General features: G+C 37.5%; 2 protein-coding genes across 5 annotated transcripts in view; one reads left to right on the top strand and one right to left on the bottom strand.

The window, feature by feature from the left end:
* Positions 1-4,851, top strand: part of asic1c (acid-sensing (proton-gated) ion channel 1c) — a 100,400-nt gene extending 95,549 nt beyond the window's left edge. For 3 of the 4 annotated variants that reach the window (XM_020595796.1, XM_020595797.1, XM_020595793.1), the window contains exons 10-11: positions 2,301-2,353; positions 3,462-4,851. In XM_020595796.1, the coding sequence (XP_020451452.1) occupies positions 2,301-2,353; positions 3,462-3,540 (132 nt within the window). In that variant the 3' untranslated portion in view covers positions 3,541-4,851. The remainder of the gene's footprint in view (positions 1-2,300; positions 2,354-3,461) is intronic. The other variant, XM_020595795.1, reaches the window with a different exon arrangement.
* Positions 4,852-9,182: 4,331 nt separating this feature from the next.
* cdk5 (cyclin dependent kinase 5) lies at positions 9,183-16,214 on the bottom strand. Its single transcript, XM_020595878.1, has 12 exons — positions 15,877-16,214; positions 15,459-15,547; positions 15,311-15,378; positions 15,119-15,179; positions 14,980-15,036; positions 14,707-14,802; positions 14,357-14,485; positions 12,460-12,556; positions 11,815-11,884; positions 11,559-11,619; positions 11,367-11,447; positions 9,183-10,757 (listed from the first exon to the last, which is right to left on the bottom strand). Exons 1-12 carry the CDS (start codon positions 15,911-15,913, stop codon positions 10,671-10,673), a joined length of 933 nt encoding a protein of 310 aa, XP_020451534.1. The 5' UTR covers positions 15,914-16,214; the 3' UTR covers positions 9,183-10,670.
* Positions 16,215-16,709: the final 495 nt, after the last annotated feature.

The raw sequence follows: 16,709 nt of genomic DNA on the forward strand, positions 1-16,709 counted from the left end.
CTGAATACTTTTCGTACCCACTGTATATAATTTACAATAGCTTCTCTATATCTCCCTCAATCATGTAAATAGAGCAGGAAAGCTGTTAGTGTTGGATTTTAAAATTTTGTCAGTATGATTAGAGGAAACAGAATAGATTCATGTCAGAGTAGAAGAATGAGCATAACAAGATAAAGGTCTGTAGATTTTAACATTTCATGATCAAGTACTCAAAGTGAACCTGTTTAACCATCAAAATGCAAACTGAGGCATTTTTGTATTGCCCTATTTCACAGCATTGTGTCAAGCCAAGTGTGTCCAGAGGTACCTTCACTTCCTCTGCAGACTGTTATGGAAGCTTTATACAAAGCAGTTAAGAAATTATTTATAACTGAAATGCACCTTCTTAGATCAGTAATCAGCAAGTTTTCCACATATACTGCTGAATCAGCCCTTTACAAAAGATGAGAAAGGCACAATTTACTTCTCTAATTGCAGACATTCATTTTGTAATAGTTGTTGTCTGAGATACGAGGAGGTTATTTTAAGTTAAATTTTCAATAATTTTAGGGGAAAAAAAGAATACAAAAGCACAGCATGCTTTTAGGCCAGGACACCACTATAATACACATGACTGATAATGGTAAACACAGGTGGATTAAAGGCAGTGGTGGAAGAAGTACTCAGATTGTAAAAGTAGCAATGCCAAGAGTGCAAAAATAAAAGAGTGTAAAATCTGTTACAAGTCTTGCATTCAAATGTACAAAATTATTAACATAAACTATACTTAAAATATCAAAAGTAAAAGTAATCATTAGTTTACATTGATGTACATCATATTATTTGATTATTATTGATGTATTGCTGTGTACATCACATTTAATGTTGCAGCTGATAAAGGTAGAGCTAATTTTAACCACCTTATAAGCTTATACTTTGACTTACTGCTAGGTGAATTTTATACCAAGGATGAATAAATCTTATTATACTATATTTTTTTTTATAAACCTCATTCTGAAAAGTAACTAACTGAAGTAATCTGGTAAATGTGGTCAGTACAAAGTAGAGTATTTTTGTCTTAAATGTAGTGAAGTCAAAGTAGGATGTAGCAGAAACTGAAAATACTCAGGTACATTTACCCCAACACTGTACTTAAGTACAGTACTTGAGTAAATTACTTACTTTCCACCTCTGAATACAGGAAAGTACAGTAATAACTGCCAGTTTAACCAACTACAAAATGCATGAGATAATACATAGCAAAATTTTGATATACAGTAGCTAACCTTTATATCCTCTCAATGCTGATAGAACTAGTTTCAAAATGTACTCTGTATAAAACTGTACTCTTTTTCATGGGGGCCACTGTTTTGAGTCCAACCGACAGGTAAAAGCCACTAATCTATCGCTGTCAGGGCAAAAGCAGTAAGAAAAGCTAAAACAAAAGGATTTATGCAGGTTTTTGGCAGACATTTCTTTTTGTCCCCGAGTATACCATACAGTGCTGAGCATCTAGCAGTTAGCATCTAGCCATCTTGGTAGAATACTGGACATGTAAGCTTGATTTCTTTTATTGTGTGTCACACAAGTCCAAGACTTTTTCATATTGAGCAAAAAGACAGCATGCAAAATAGATTTCTTGTCAAATCAGTGAAAAAGTTCTGGGTTTGTGTCTGCATGAGGGGCATGTTCTTGCATGCTCAGTTGCCTCAAGTTCAGTATTTGGTTAAATAGTTGCTGTGGAGGAAAATAAATAAATTTGTAAGTGGATTTATGTTCATTTAAGACAGCCGCAGAGATGACTTTAAATAGCTTTTTTTAAAATAAAACTGAAGTGGCAATAGAAGAAACATTGTTTGAATGGGCTGAGTTTTATAGTATGTCATGCTCTTTTTGGAGCCTTATATAGTCTGATATTTACTGTATTCTGCACCAGTCACATCATATGTTCACCTGCTTACTATAAACCATCCTTTTTACTTGCTTTCTCTCATATTCAATAACCGTCTTTCAACTAGTCCATTGTCACATTTCCACTCAAACAACCTGAAAATGAAGTAATGCTGTTAATTAGACAGTTTTCAATTTGACTTTCATTCTCTTCAGTGATTGTCAAACACACAAATGCCCTGTGTTTTCCCTGCTGATTAAGAAAAAACAAATCTTATTTTGAAAAACCAACTTCTTCAGAACATGATATACCTAAGGAAAACACTCTCTTGCAGTCCTCCCTCACAAGTTGAGCTTGTATCATTTGCATTGTGTTTGATTTTCATTTCAGTCACCCTCACCCATCTTTCTTTTCATCATGTCTATTCCAGGAGTTTCCAGAGAACCCAACCAGCCCTGGTGTCACGCCTAATCATGCCCCCAGGTAGCACACCCCCACTGATAATAGATTGCCCCCCCCACACTGTCCCTCTTTTTCGTACATGCTTGAGACCATCTCATACATCATTTTATCAGTGGCTACAAATGATATGGTTGGATTTGGTAGACAGGCAACAAAAAGGGTGATTATTCAAACTCCAGTTTTAATGTCTATGGCCATGTCAAGACAGGTTAGTGAGTTTGGTGCGTTTCTGTATTTATCGACCTAACAGAAGACGTGAGTTGGTTGGATTCTCTAAGTGCCTAATGATTTGACTCTGTACTACGCAAAACTTGCTCCTTCTACTAAATAATGATTTTTTTCCCCCCATAGGATAAAGCGCAGTACTCCTGTGAAAACAGATATTTATTGAGCTGTACAAAAAGCTGAACCACATGAGATCTACGTGTTTCCCTGCAACACAGAGGTCCATTTAGAGGCGTATGAGGCTTGTGCCAGATAACATCACTAGATGCATTACTTTGTGATGTTATCACAGGCCTGCATGCAGTCAGTTTGCACAAAATATAAATGGTTCTTTGTCTGTCTGGATAGATAGTTGTTTTTGCCAGTGGTGACACCAGCAGTTATTTATTCACCAAGAACATTTGAGTAAACAGGGAAATACAGACATATGTGGACGTTTCCGGTTCAACATCTTTAAGAATTTAGCATGCCAGTGTAAGAACAGGACTAAAAATGTGCTGTTTTCTTTCTCCTCTCCCTCCTTTCACTCATTTTTCCCCACCTTCCCCTGATTTCCTTAAAACTTTTGTCTCACTACCTGTCAAATATGTGTGATGTGGCTGGTCTTGGAACCTCCAAATTTGTTGTATTCATTACATCATCATTGTCCATATGTTTCTGTCATTCATCGTCATCATCACATATCCTGTCCTTGTGTCTGATGCATTAATAACCATCAACCTGATTTCACTCAATTTCTCCTCACCATGTTTGATTTATTAATTATTTAAAATTCTCCCCATTCCTCTGTGATTGCCCTGGTCACTCTCATTGTACCTGTGGCTCATTTCTTTCCTCCATCATGGCCCTTCCCTTAACCCCGTTTGAACTCGGCTTCCCTCCTTCCCTCCTCTCTTTTTTGCAGAGCACCTGTGACACCCTCCGGAGTCACTCGGACAGTCTCGGATTCACGCCGAACATGTTACCTCGTCACCCGACTCTAGGCAACTTTGAGGAGTTTGCTTGTTGACAACATAAATTAGAGGGTTAAGGTTGGGGTGACGCATATAGGGACTTGACAGCAAACTGTGAAATTATTCAACAGAAAAAAAAGGTTGAGTGTATAACTCAGAAACACATAATAGAGTTTATCAATGCCTGAATAGAAATAGAATACTATCATCAGACAAAAAAAAAAAACACTTCCAAAACAGAACTCAGGTTTAACTGCCATGTCAAGGCATCACTGTTAATTTATGTACATTTCACTTTGTAAATTTGTTTTTCTTATTCAGTCATTATAGTATACAATCAGTGAAGATAGAATTGTGTCCAAAAAGTGATCCTGGCCTGTGTTACACTGACCTACGCAGTACTGTTGTGCTGTTTTTGTTGTATAACAAGCAAAAGTAAAAAAAAAAATAAAAAAAAGTGGATTTGTATGTGTAGCAGTTTATCAGTGTTGCATCCCCAGTATCTAACCCATGTTATACTGAGTGACCTTATACCTGTCACCAGTTGGAACAGAAGAACCTTTTTGGAAATGTGCTTGAGTTCAGTGAGCTAGTTGTTGGTGAAAAGAGCCGCTCATACCTGAATCAAAACACTTGATTAGTGTTTAATGTTGCCTTCTGCCACTATGAGGCTTTGAATTAGATAACTGTGCTTATTCGATTTAAAAACAAAAGACGAACTTTATTATTTTTATATATGCAGGTTTTGTTCCATGTGGATCCTGGGATGACAGAAGCTACTGAGACTCCAGGCAATTTTTACACATAGAACGGGTTTTAAAAAAGGAACCTGGAAGGCAAATAAAAAGGCTGTTGATTGTACCTACATGTCTTTATATAACTGATTTCATTTTTCAGTGTTTCACATTTTCTGAGATAGTGTGGCCATGCTGACTGTCACAAAATCCGCTTGCTAAGTGGTGATGTAAAGTTCTGTTTCTGGTGTTTCGAGATCTGTGCCCCGTCAAGATGTGTTTCCCCAAAGCTGAACCCTAGCCTTATCCTAGTCATAACCACAGATGGGGGCGCTACTCAAAACACAGTTTTAACGGGGAAACACGTCGTGACAGGGAAGAAATATCGATACAACACCAGGTCAGACCCAAATGGCGCAGCCTGTTACCCTCTACACACTAACATCTTCTTCTTCTTCTTTTTAACTTGGCAAGCCATCACTGACTTTATTCGTAAGATTCAAATAGTGTAGTCAGTGTTGGTGGCATAATAACCAAACTTTGTCATGTTGTGGTACAGTGCCTTGCGAAAGTATTCGGCCCCCTTGAACTTTGCGACCTTTTGCCACATTTCAGGCTTCAAACATAAAGATATAAAACTGTAATTTTTTGTGAAGAATCAACAACAAGTGGGACACAATCATGAAGTGGAACGAAATTTATTGGATATTTCAAACTTTTTTAACAAATAAAAAACTGAAAAATTGGGCGTGCAAAATTATTCAAATCCACATAAGGGATGACGGCAACATTCATAGATCCTGGAATGCACAATGAGGGGCAATGTTCATTCCTATTACAGAGGCCCACTGAAATTTTTTTGAGGAAAAGCTGTGTTAGACTGCATATTGTTTATAGTAAAGTATTTTTATATACAAATATAAAAATGAAAATGTTTCTGGAGTGGGACTTTAATTAATTATAGAAGTTGTGCAGAAGCTGCCCATAGCTCTACACAGTGATCCATGTGTGTACTGTATGTGTTTCTATGCTGCTCCAAATGAGTCTGTTCTGGTTCAACTTGTCTTATTAAATGAGCTTAAAAATAAAGTGACACCTTAGTTATAAAACACTGAGCAGGCTGTAACACACAAGAGTGTGTATCTGACCAGAGCACCTTCTTCCACGTTTGGTGTGTCTCCCAGGTGGCTTGTGGCAAACTTTAAACGACACTTTTTATGGATATCTTTAAGAAATGGCTTTCTTCTTGCCACTCTTCCATAAAGGCCAGCTTTGTGCAGTATACGACTGATTGTTGTCCTATGGACAGAGTCTCCCACCTCAGCTGTAGATCTCTGCAGTTCATCCAGCGTGATCATGGGCCTCTTGGCTGCATCTCTGATCAGTCTTCTCCTTGTATGAGCTGAAGGTTTAGAGGGACGGCCAGGTCTTGGTGGATTTGCAGTGGTCTGATACTCCTTCCATTTCAATATTATTGCTTGCACAGTGCTCCTTGGGATGTTTAAAGCTTGGGAAATCTTTTTGTATCCAAATCCGGCTTTGAACTTCTCCACAACAGTATCTCGGACCTGCCTGGTGTGTTCTTTGTTCTTCATGATGCTCTCTGCGCTTTAAACGGAGCTCTGAGACTATCACAGTGCAGGTGCATTTATATGGAGACTTGATTCCACACAGGTGGATTCTATTTATCATCATTAGTCATTTAGGTCAACATTGGATCATTCAGAGATCCTCACTGAACTTCTGGAGAGAGTTTGCTGCACTGAAAGTAAAGGGGCTGAATAATTTTGCACGGCCAATTTTTCAGTTTTTTATTTGTTAAAAACGTTTGAAATATCCAATAAATTTCGTTCCACTTCATGGTTGTGTCCCACTTGTTGTTGATTCTTCACAAAAAATTACAGTTTTATATCTTTATGTTTGAAGCCTGAAATGTGGCAAAAGGTCGCAAAGTTCAAGGGGGCCGAATACTTTCGCAAGGCACTGTACATTTGTTCTTATATATAAACTTGTTTTTAATAGCTCCCAGCTTTTACTGGTATTTTCATCAGTGTAAAATTTGCCCACGCACTGTTTATGTTAACTTCGTGCAAACTTTTAGAAGCTTTATTTTTAATACTGTGACTTATCTAATCAACTGTAGCAATTTCCTTTTCTCCTTCCCATCGCAAGGAAAGTGGTAAAATGACAGCTGACCCGTGACTTTTGATTCAGATCTATTGAAACATTGTGGAACAGAACACAGTTTCATATGGAGAGGAGGAGAACAAACCGAAGTTTAGACCTGGGACACAACACCAGAAGAGGAATGTTACACCAGACTTAACAAGCGGCTGCTGCTATCAGTCAGCTCGTTGTAAAAGTTGGCCTTTGTTGCTATTGAATTCATCAGAACAGAAATAATCAGGCTAGGCTGGGCTAGGCATTTTAATAATTCATTTCCCCCCATTATTGGATCTTAAATGTGTTCATCAGCACGATCCTCTGTGATAGTAATCTATTCTCTATTGAACATAGTCTAAAAAGCTTGTTAGGGACATTCCTACACTTGACTGAAATTTGTAAATACCCACGTTCAAATGCCATGAAGAAATTCTCTATCGCTCACGTGAAACATTTGTTGACTATAGATAAAAGCGTTTCTTCATCTGTTCTTACACCAGAGGGAATTTGGACTTTTTAGCTGAGTGAACTGTGTCTTTGAGTTTCTGGTGATTACTATATGACAGACAGCTGGATAAACTTACAAGCTGGATTATTTACAAGAAACGGTTGCCTCAAAACATCAAAACCACCATGCACATCAGCCCCATTCACTTCAGTTGATTTATAACAGAAATGCATTGTACAATTTTACCACTGTATCCTATAATTATTATTCCAGAACATGTAATAAATCACAAATAACAGTTTGTGATGTATAAATGATCAAGTATAATAAACTCTATATTTATCCATCTTACTCGCATACAAAACTTTGCGTCTTATCTTCGTGTCAGTCTTTTTCTCTTGTTAATGTTCACTGTGCTATTTAAATTTTTGACACTACAGCTATGGACTTGGACACTTATTTACATATCCTTCAGTATAACTCATTTACTGAAAATTCAGTAAGTCATTTTTTTTTTTATGTGTAACTTTCAAGTATAATACCAATCAAGTCAGTGGTGTTTGTTACACTGTAGCTTTATTACTTTGTCTGTGTATTAGATGACTGTTCATGTGAAGCACAAACCCTTGGAGATCAGCCATTGAAAGCCAATGACGGGACATCTGTGGTTGTGACTACCTCTTATGACTCAAATTGTAACTTTACACACTGTTACACATGGCGTGCCCACTGCTCCAGCGTTAGTAGTAAGAGCACGACCACATCGTGCAGACTTCAACCAAGTGGAAATCTTACCGTTCAGGAAAAAGGTGAAGCAGTGGCACTGTGAGCAATAAATGCACTGAATCAGATACTACATTATCAAATTCACATAAAAATGATTTCCCATTTTCGATTTATATTCAACAGCTGGAACTGATGTAGATTCAACAACTGCCTACCGCAACACAGATGTACAATTTGGCAAATGTATAATAACAAGACACAAATGCTATTTGCTATTCTGAAGATGCCATGATAATTTTAAGTGTACGTGCCAGGTTGTCATTTTTAAAAGCTTAACCAAGACCCACCACTTCCTGGAGACTGGAGATGTGTAGGATTTGTGAAAATGTCCCAGGTCTTTACTCCCCACCCCACTCCCTGCCTTACTACCAGTGAAAGAACAGCAGAGTGTATCTGAACTGGTAGAAATATTTGTGCTCATTAATTAGTACATACTTGACATTTACTGCAACTGCAAGTTAAAACCATGTAGAAGGCATTATTCTGTATATTTGTCACCTAACCATTTTATTTTTACAGGTAATACTGTAATGTACAGCACCCAGTTTCTTCCTTGCCTGGCCATTGTGTATTCCTATCATCTCTGTTTCTCTTAAGGTAACATTAGCTATGCTTTTCATTTTGTAGTGTCCAGAATGTATTTCTGGAGTCAGATGAATCAAAATGGTGTTCTCCGCATCCTATGGTACAATGCCTTGGATCTTTATAAGAGAAAAATTGTTCTCAAACCAGACTTGGGATTGTGCAGTACTTAACAAATGAAGGTTTTATACAGATGCGGAAAACGGCAAGAACTTTTATCAGTTTATAAGGATTCAAAAAACAATGTGGCTGGTTCTCACACATGGGGAACTGGACTTGCTTCATCTGGCTCTACATGCTCTATGTGCATATTTTTTGTAGATATGTGATTTTAAACTTAACTGTACATTAAATAGTGAATCAACACTTAATAATGTGTATCGTACTCAGTCTGAAATTGAACTGTCTGTGGCCAGTTCACTGATAAGCGAAACTTTGTACCAGTATAAAGATGGCACCCAGGTTAATCAAACCTGATGGGCTTTGGTGGAGACTGAAGCTGAATGACAACTGCAAGTCAGAGGGTGAGGTCAGGTACACCGGAGCTATTGGTCTAGATTAAAAGTCTGTTCATGACACATGGAACCAGTAGTCAGCGGATTAGTCATTTGGCAGCTGTTCTCAGCGGTAAAGTGTTCAGATATTTTACTTAAAAGGTGCCTTGTAGAGTTTGAGACCACCAGTAGAGTAGCACTAGAAAAAATGGCAATGCGTTAATGCAATGCACATCTGATTGGAAAGTTGTGCGTTTCATTTTCCTATACACCTTCCCATTAAGGTGTGCACTAGGTAAAACATAGGCTGACAAGTAAAAAAAAAATTTTTTTATCTTTGACAGAAACAAAACTTGTTCATTTACAAAAAAAACGATGCCTTTTTATTAAGAGGTCTATTTTCAGTATATTGAAAAGAGGCTGTAAATCCTTTTTAAAGAGAAGCAAACACATATTTATGTCAACTTTACTGAATACTGAGTTTCTTATTGGCTGAATTATACACAAGATGAATCAACATTTATCCCAAGTCCTACCAACAAAAGCAAATATACTAGCAAAATGCAATAATCCACTCGTTAAAACAAATTTAAGCTGTATAAAGTAAATTGACAGTAGTTTGTCTGAAATGTCCTTTCATCACAAGATAATGGAATACTGAGAACAAATGCTTTTTCCCCTCATTATAACTTAATACACACACACTTCACACATTTTAAATCAACTTTAGATCTGAGCATTGTTTAAATTGTCCAAAATCTGACTTTCTGTACCAAAAGTTGTGCTACATTTAAATGAATGCACAAAATGAGCAGACATTCCATCATTAATAAATACATGCATGCTTGTTTTGCCTAAGATAAATGAAAATAAATCCATTCTCTATAAAGACAGCTACTTCATACACAACTGGTCAGCTTTTATGGAATACATAGCACTGAAACAATGTGGAGTAAAATAACACTGAGCTGTTGACCATGTTAGTACAATAAGTAACCAAAATGGAAACAGCTAATGGTGCAAAACAATCATATGAAAATACAGATCATCTCTGAAGTATCTAGACTTTTTGGGTCTCGAACTTAACTGCTACAAAAGCATCTTGAAAAATCTAAAAGACAGTATAATAAGGTTTTTTTAAAGCAATGTGTCATGCCTGGTCCACTAGTCATGAACATAAAATATATATATATTGGCCTATTTAATGAATGCCAGTCATAATCCTGGCTTGTCAGTGTTCAACAAATGTAATAATATTGATAACTAAATGATTTAAAATAAAAGTCTGGTACAAAGTGCACAAAAGACAAATACAAAATTGGAAATAAAAAGCCTGAGAAAAAATAAAATTAGAAATTTGCTTCCCATGCCGTTATAAAATTTTGTAATAGTCAGTGGGAGGGGGGGGGATATATTTGAGTTAATTTTGAAAGTGTGTCTCCATTACACAGTCCAGCTTTGGACTGGAACTGTCCCACTAAAACTCTTAAGTAACCAAATTTACAGCACATTGCACATGGAACAGAACCCACTTTTAGAGAGGCTGTGGGGTAACTGATGAATATTAGCTTCAGACACAACAGATTCAAAAGGCCTTTTTTCCTCACATATTATGAACAAGTTGAACTAATTTAAACTTTTTAACTAATTAAAACTTTAATTTAAACAACAATTCCATAGGTGTAAAATTTGTTTAATGTACAGTCCCACATTAGTGCTAATTCACTGCCAAGCATATACTGTATGTACCAAATTAAAATGGCCCATAACTTAAAACAACCTAAAATGTTTCAGAACCAGCAGAACTTTGTTCCACACGCACAACAAAATTAACAGCAGGGGGAGTGTTTGAGAATTATTTGATTTGCCTTGTTGGGAACTGTCCTAATGAGCCAACAGAGTGAAGGATGATTGATTCTGGTGGCTAAGGTTCAGCAAAAAGCAATTTAACATTTAGGGAGGGCAGAAATCAGCAAAGTAAGGGTGCTGCAAGGCTTCCTCTGCAGAGATCCTCTGGACAGGATTACATTTCAACAGGTTCTGGGTGAGGACAGAGGAAACATTTTAGAAGCAAGCGGCAATAACATTTCCTGCATGCATACTGGCATCCTCATACTCTGCGTATGAAGATGACTTTGCGCCTGAGGCCAAGCAGTTCCTCTACAGTAGTGCATGTATGTGTCCACCAGAGAGGACACAGGATGAAGATACAGACAGCAGCCAGTTTAAAGAAAGAACGTGGACCCTTGTTAAATTAAACGTTTAATCTGACGACTGTGATATTATGCCCTCCCAAACTTGCCATTCTGAATGAAGTTCATCCTAACAGAGGGTCACACACCTACAAAGGCTAAAAGCAGCATATTGCAGTAGCAGGCTACAGTGCTGTGTTTATCACAGTTTTCAAATTTGCACAGCCTCCTGTTAAATTTTATTTAAACACAATCAGAAGGTAAATCTCATCAAAATAAAAACTGTCTCCAAAGTTTTTTTTTATAGTAACTCCGCATTATTATTAAGTACTTGTATCAGTACTCTGTATCAGTAGTGGTACTTGGTCTGAAAAAAGTGGTCCTGATCTATCCCTAGCAGCAACAGACCAACTTTACTGAAACATTTAATGGCAGGCAAGTTGACAGTAATAAATACCTGGAGTAGGTCCCGTCCTGTGCTACTTAGTTTGGGGACCACGTTCACCAGTGAGGTGGTGGCTGGATACATGGGATATGGCTGCAAGTGAACAAGGAGAGTGTTAAGTAACATTTCAGTCCAAGAATTCAGCAAAACGATGGAAGCTCTTTCCACTGTTGGCTTTACAAAATGAAGACATCAATAGCCTACCTTATAATCGGGGAGTTTCGTCATTGTCTGCCACTGTTCTTCAGTTGGTGTCCCTAATAATGTAGCCAGTGGTTAAAGAAAAACTTTGTGCAACAGAGACATATGTCCAACCCATTAGGCCTTGATATGCATAAATCACAGACCACACAGTAGCTCAACAATTCAGCCTGAACAAACATCTACGTTCTCAGTGTCACATAAGCAGGGAACTCATTTTTTGTCGGTACCCATGTGATGTTAACAAAGAAAAAGATATCTGAAGATTCTTTTCAACTGGTCGTCCACATCGTTCCCAGGAAATAAAGGCCTTCCAGCATTAGCTAGCTCTGAATGGGACATGAAATCAAAGCAAAATATGGTCAAAATATATTTGGTTTGGTTTTATTCTGTCAAAACAACCTGCAGAAACACATTTTTCCACATAAACAAACAAAAAAAAAATCCAATCCAACATAAAACATGGAAATGTAGAAACAACATTCCAAAAAGTTCACATCTTCTGAAAAGTTGCTCCAAATTTATTTTAGCCCCCACAGACTGTATAGGTAATTTTGAATTCTGACTGCATGATATATGTTGTTCTCTAGAGTACTCAAACATGTCCACTTTGGCACTTCCACACAATTTGCTAGATACTAAGATTTATTAGAAACTGCCCTATTCTTCTATCCATCCATTAGATGGACAGATCACCTGTCTATCACAGGAATGACAAAGGGTCGACCCATAAGTTGTTCTGGTTCCAATTTAAAATCACCAACCTAACCTGCATGTCTGTGGGTGGCATATAAATTATTTTTATTAGTTTGACTTCTATCCTAGGCCAACTACATAGTAGAAAAAAGAAAGTAAAGAAGACTGACTTACATATCCTCATGTCTGCCAACAATCATAAACAAACCTGCAAAAATGCATCCAGCAGACCACATGTCAATTGAGGTAGAATAAAGTTTAGCACCAAACAGCACATCTGGAGGCCGGTACCACAAGGTCACCACCTACATACAAACCACAGTGTAATAATTAGACTAATTACATAAATTATCACAGTCATTACTAAAATTAACTTCAGTTTTTTTCAGCATAATGCCTGTTCTCAGAGGTTGATTGTAGTCTGTACTGAGGAAATTGATTTGGCAGCATTGTCATGCTCACATATGCATCTGGTTTCCATTACACCTTTCTGACAATTTAACAAGCTGCTTCTCTGTCAAGTGTCAAGTGCTTGACAGAAATAGGGTTGCAATGGTATGAGATTTTCACGGCATGATAACGTCTCAGAAAATATTACGATTTCACATTATTACACTATTATTATCAGCCACAATGACCCTCAAACAAATGAAAATAAAAGGGTCTTTTTAATGCAACTGTCCCTAAAGAATAAACAGAATTCTAAACATGATAAAAAATAAAATTCAACTGTAACATGTTATATACTGTAACTAAAGCATGTTAGTTTGCATGCTAGCACCAGCAGAAGAGGAAGTATTCACATCCTTTACTAAAGTAAAAGTACTAATAGCACACTGTACAAGTAGCCGACTCTACAAGTCCTGCATTGAAAAACTAGGTATTAAAGGTAAGGTTTTAAAAACAGGAGTAGGATACTCAATGCAGAACAATGTTATACTGTATATACCATTATATATTATATGATTGTATTAACAGCCCATCACTCATGCACTGATGTGACTGTTGATTGTTGAGGTGGAGCTCTTTTGAACTATTTAATATCCAACTGCAACTATTGATTATTCTCATTAGAGATTAAACTGCTGATTATTATTGGTTGGTTAAACTTCTGACGATAGTTAGAAATCCATCAATGCTCTAAATCATTATCAAAAGAGTTGCTAATTTTAGTAAGTGTGCAATAATTTTAGCTAGGGAAAGTACCATAATTTTGGGGAAAAATGAATGGGGAGGTATACCAACACGTCGGAAAGTGGGTCCAGTGTCAATGTAGGCGACAATTCGGCATCACTCCATTGAGACCCCAAGGTCGTTTTTCGGGGGTAGTAAGTGTGCAACAGCATAGCCAGACTGATCCTATCACTCACAGACTCACATGGGAGCCGGAAAGGTTTGACTGTGTATTTCTGGGGTCAGATTGGGATCAGTGTGACTCCACAGAGATTAGCGAATGAACAGACCGTGGAAAATTATTTCGATAGTGCATTTTATGACCCTAGTTATATAGTCACGTTTTATTGTTTGGGATTAAAGTTAGAAATGGGACACATAATGTGATCTGGATGGAAGGATGGTGTTCTCGAAGGTGTAATCCTGCGCTGCTCTTTTTAATTTCTTTATTTGTGGATGGCGTTTGGTGATATCAGCCGTCTCCTCTCTGCCATTTGTCTGCTGCATGTGTACATGTGGTGTCCATTCCGGAGTCTGACAGGTAGTTGAGGAGGAACGGTGTGCACGCATTGGGTGTATAGGCTTCTGGTAATAAGTAAATGAACCCGCTATGACAACCATCAATTTTCATACCATGGTATACCATGAAACGGGGATACTTCTGCAACCCTACTTCCATCCTTATCTGTACACTAAATAATATTAAGTACATACGTACATCTTCTACAAACAATGTTTGCCATAGTATACGTTTAAATTAGGTTTCATAAATTGCGAAACTGTCAACCTTGTCACTTGACATGTTGCGACGCTGCCGTAGAGACTCATTAGTCAGGTAATGCTAGTTTTGGGCTGGGGAATGCCTTTTGCACAGTTTGCCACAAGTATCCGAAGTTCACGTTGTAGCTTCAGGAGTTCTTTTTGCATCTCACTTGACTCTCTAGCAGCTGAAAGGACATTTGGCAGAGTGCCTTAATGATGTACAACCTAAAAAAAAAACCCCTCACAGGAATGCAAAAGGCGGGAGCCAATCCGAAGTCAGCCAGCTTCAACTCCCCATTCTATAAACAGAGAGACAAGTTATCAAATCTGTCCAGAGGATATAAACACAGAAAAATAAACTATAGCTTCTCTAGTGCATCAGGCTCACCAATACATTTTCACAAAATGTTAGTAATGAGTCAGGACTTTAATTGGATAATGGAACCAGAACACTGACAGAGCCAAAATATTTGTTCATAAAGTGACAAATACTGCTAGCCAAATGCACATTCACACTCACTCTGTTGATGAGGAGATTCTGTGGCTTCAAATCTCTATGAAGAACATTTCGGCTGTGACAGAAAGCAAGGCCTTTCAGCAGCTGGTACATGAATGACTGCAGAGGAAAACAAAACATACAGGCACAACAAGGTTTAAGTGTTAATTCTATTTTTCAAAAGATTTAAGTGATATACTGAGGTCAAAAACTAAGCCATCTGTACAGTATGCCTTTAAGCAGACATGCTGTCCTTGGTTAAATTGTCTTTGTGGATTACACTGTACATTATCTGACCTTCACAGTTTCAGGATCTAGATCCCCATTGCAGCTGTCAAAATACTTCTTCAAATCCTGCAGTTGACAGGAAAAACACATTAACCTTAGTAGGTACACACTAACAACATACTGTAGGCTTAAGATGATGCTGTCTCACCTGATCACAGTATTCAAAAACCAAGGTTAACTTCTTGTCACTGTGCAAAACATCGTGTAGTCTGAAGGAAAACGAACAGCTAATTAATTAAAGTTAATGTTTGGTGAAATCTGGGTTAGATGCAAACTCCTATTTGAACAGTCAGCACTACGTGTCATTCTCATTGAAGTTCAATTTGGGCAGGAAACCGACCTGACAATGTTTTTATGCTTCAGCTCCTTCAGAAGACAAATTTCTCTCAGAGCAGAACTGGGCACCCCCTGAAAATAACTGCCACTGATTAGCATTAGCATTTCCTAGCATGGACAAAAATGAAAATTACTGTATTTTGAAAACATACCTCGTCGTCGTCGTCAAGTCTGACCCTTTTCAAAGCCACGATTTCGTGGGTTTCTCTGTTTTTAGCCTTAAAAACTGTTCCATAAGTACCTACAGAGCAGGCAAGTCAAATCACAGTAGTTAACGTTATCGTACTAATGAATGGGTGTCGTCTTTAACGTAGCCTAGCAATCTAACGCTAGCTAGCGTTAATATTGTAACTGGTGGCAGGCAAAAATTAGAGATGAGGACATAGGACTATCCAACGCTAGTATACGCAAATGCTATACAAACTGCTTTGCATACAATTAACTAGTGAATTAGCTAGTTAACGCAGGCACGAAGTTTACAATCAAGCTAACGTTAGCTGGCCCTGCAGCTACACGGATGATAGGTTAGCTAATAAATAAATAACTTTATAATATGGTTCTGAAACTTACCCTCTCCGATCTTTTCAAGCTTTTCATATTTCTGCATGTTTGGACACTGAAGCTAGCAAACCAATGAGTGATCAGAGCCCAAAACTGAGGTTAAAAGTGTTATGATAGCTAGCGTTAGCTTAAAGCTATCTACACTTACTGCAGATGTTGTCTGCAGGCAAGTGAGTGTTGTTGGTCATCTAGAGGCCAAAAAGTGAACTGCCTTACTCTTGAAAATCTGACCAAACATTCCAAAGCACTGCAAGTGGCAGAGGAAATTTCCTGTTTTAAAATACATTTTTAATGAGAAACGGTTTGTAAAATGGAAACTAGAGAAATGCATTTCCTGCCGAAAATGCGTGTGGATGCAGTGTACTGAAGGATCGCCCTGAAAATGCTGAACATTTTGACACCTGAAAGGCATATCTACCTGAAAGTATGCTGAAGTTCAATTTTCCCATTAATTTGAATGGGGGGAATTTTCAAAATAAAGCTAAATATTTCAGAAGTGTGAAGTGTATAAAAATTCTGAGTCGAAGCATGAACGTCCTGGGAGACTTGAACATTTTGATACCTGAAATACCTGAAAGTATGCTTAAGTAGAATTTCCCCATTTATTTGAAAGGGGCAAACTTTTCAGAATAAAGCTAAATATTTTTAATTAAAAGTGTGATGTTTTGAAAAATTCTGAATAGAAGCATGAATATCCTTGAAGAGCTGAACATTTTGATACCTGAAATAGCTGAATGTATGCTGAATTTGAATATTCCCATTCATTTGAATGGGACAAATTTTTCAAAATAAAGCTAAATATTACAAAGGCATGAAGTTTAGAAAAATTCTGAATAGAAGAA

The sequence above is a fragment of the Monopterus albus genome, unplaced genomic scaffold, assembly GCF_001952655.1.
Source record: "Monopterus albus unplaced genomic scaffold, M_albus_1.0 scaffold28.1, whole genome shotgun sequence".
NCBI classification, from domain to species: Eukaryota; Metazoa; Chordata; class Actinopteri; order Synbranchiformes; family Synbranchidae; genus Monopterus; species Monopterus albus.

Bases quoted from the DNA above. Each gene is read 5' to 3' on its own strand.
- cdk5 (XM_020595878.1), bottom strand. From the start codon at position 15,913: ATGCAGAAATATGAAAAGCTTGAAAAGATCGGAGAGG. The intron at 14,486-14,706 runs GTGAGTGTGAAT...CTCTGTTTATAG, and splicing joins AGAATCTCCTCATCAACAGA to AATGGGGAGTTGAAGCTGGC. The intron at 12,557-14,356 runs GTGAGATGCAAA...GTTTGTATGTAG, and splicing joins TTCAGCTGCTAGAGAGTCAA to GTGGTGACCTTGTGGTACCG.